General features: G+C 36.5%; 1 protein-coding gene across 1 annotated transcript in view; it reads left to right on the forward strand.

Moving 5' to 3' along the window:
* Positions 1-324, forward strand: part of LOC104470929 (homeobox protein Hox-A9) — a gene marked incomplete at its 5' end in the record, with an annotated part of 1,460 nt that extends 1,136 nt beyond the window's left edge. The window contains one exon of the mRNA XM_010086054.1: positions 6-324. Within this exon, the coding sequence (XP_010084356.1) occupies positions 6-244 (239 nt within the window). The remainder of the gene's footprint in view (positions 1-5) is intronic.
* Positions 325-1,664: the final 1,340 nt, after the last annotated feature.

The following is a 1,664-nucleotide window of genomic DNA, read 5'->3' on the forward strand; positions in this document are numbered from 1 at the left end:
TGTAGATAATCCAGCTGCAAACTGGCTCCACGCAAGGTCCACCAGGAAAAAGCGATGCCCTTACACCAAGCATCAGACGTTGGAACTGGAGAAGGAGTTTCTGTTCAATATGTATCTCACTAGGGACCGTAGATACGAGGTGGCCAGACTCCTCAATTTAACTGAGAGACAAGTGAAAATCTGGTTTCAGAACAGGAGGATGAAAATGAAGAAAATCAACAAAGATCGGGCGAAGGACGAATGATGGAGACACATGGGTTAAGTTGAAAATGCATAAAGTAAAAAGAAAAAAAAAAAAGGAAAATAGTTAAAAACAAAACAAAAAATCCTCCCCTCGAGCCCTGCCATGCAATGCGTCTGGGTCCAGGCCTCATTTTTTTCCCATGGCAAATTCTGATTGTGATTGTACCTTGGTTGTCACAGAGGCCAGTTTGCCAGGAGAGGTACAGTAAGACTTTTAATTTTCTAATAGGAAATAAAAAGGGGGCATTAGCACGAAAAGGCTGTTTAGCTGGCTTGTATAAATCTACCTGTTTCTTCACTTATGGAAAGAAAAAAAAATAAAGAAACTACCTTTTCATAATGCACAACTATTTACGGACTGTATAGTTTAGTCTACGTAGTTAATTTTATTCGCTCTTTGCGCGGCAGAGAGATCTCTGCTCTAATACTTGAACACTGTGTTTTATTGTGGTAATTATGTTTGTGACTCAATTTATGTGTTTGGGTGCTGTACCGGATGTAATGGTGTAAGCTAGAATTCAATTTGAACTCAGGTTGTTTATTATAAAAATTGCATAGAGTATAACTCTGTAGTGTATTCAGTCTTTTCTGTATAATTAGGCAGTTAACCTTTGATTGTAAAATATATATTATATATTCCAATGCAAAAAAAAAAAAAAAAAAGAAAAAAGTAGAAAAAAGTTTGTCTGGGATGTCTAGGAATTACGGTTCTCAAAATATTGAAGCAAGTAATTTTAGTATGCACAGTTGATATATATATATAGTACTGTCTTTGTTGGTTGTATATATAATCTATATCTTTAAAAAAGTAAATAAACAGACTAGCTTAAATATTGTTTTTGCACCAGTGAGCAGTTATCAGATTTCGGAGCTATACGTATATGTGAAAAGGGTAACTACCTATGGTTTACGTTTTAATATTAATTGAATGATTTGATGGTTATTGTAATGAAGGTTAAGTTTATTGATAATAAATTATACGCTATAAAACCCTACATTTGGTTATCGTAAATTTGTATCGGTTTAAAAAAATAAATCTGGGAAGTTATGTTGATGCAGAAGGTACACTGTCTATTTTGAAATAGTTACCTCACGGCCTACTGACCAAATCGTTGTGTTGAAATGATATTTAACTTTTTGCCAAATAAAATATATTGATTCTTTTATATTTTTGTGATGTTTTGAGATTATTAAGGAGGGGTTCTTCCACGACATACCGAATCCCACCCGCAGTCGTGGCAGGTCTAGGGCAGCTGCAGGGGCGAGGTGAGCAGCAGCATTATTTCTGAGCCAAGAGCAAACCCACGGTTCTATGAACACAGACCCCAGGTGATGAAAAATTTGGCTTATTTTCAACCTGAATGGGCAGATTCAGGTCCTAAATGCCATTGCTTGGCTGAGAGGAGGCACGGGTCCCCGCT

Source organism: Pterocles gutturalis, unplaced genomic scaffold (genome assembly GCF_000699245.1).
Source record: "Pterocles gutturalis isolate BGI_N339 unplaced genomic scaffold, ASM69924v1 scaffold44220, whole genome shotgun sequence".
Taxonomy (NCBI): domain Eukaryota; kingdom Metazoa; phylum Chordata; class Aves; order Pterocliformes; family Pteroclidae; genus Pterocles; species Pterocles gutturalis.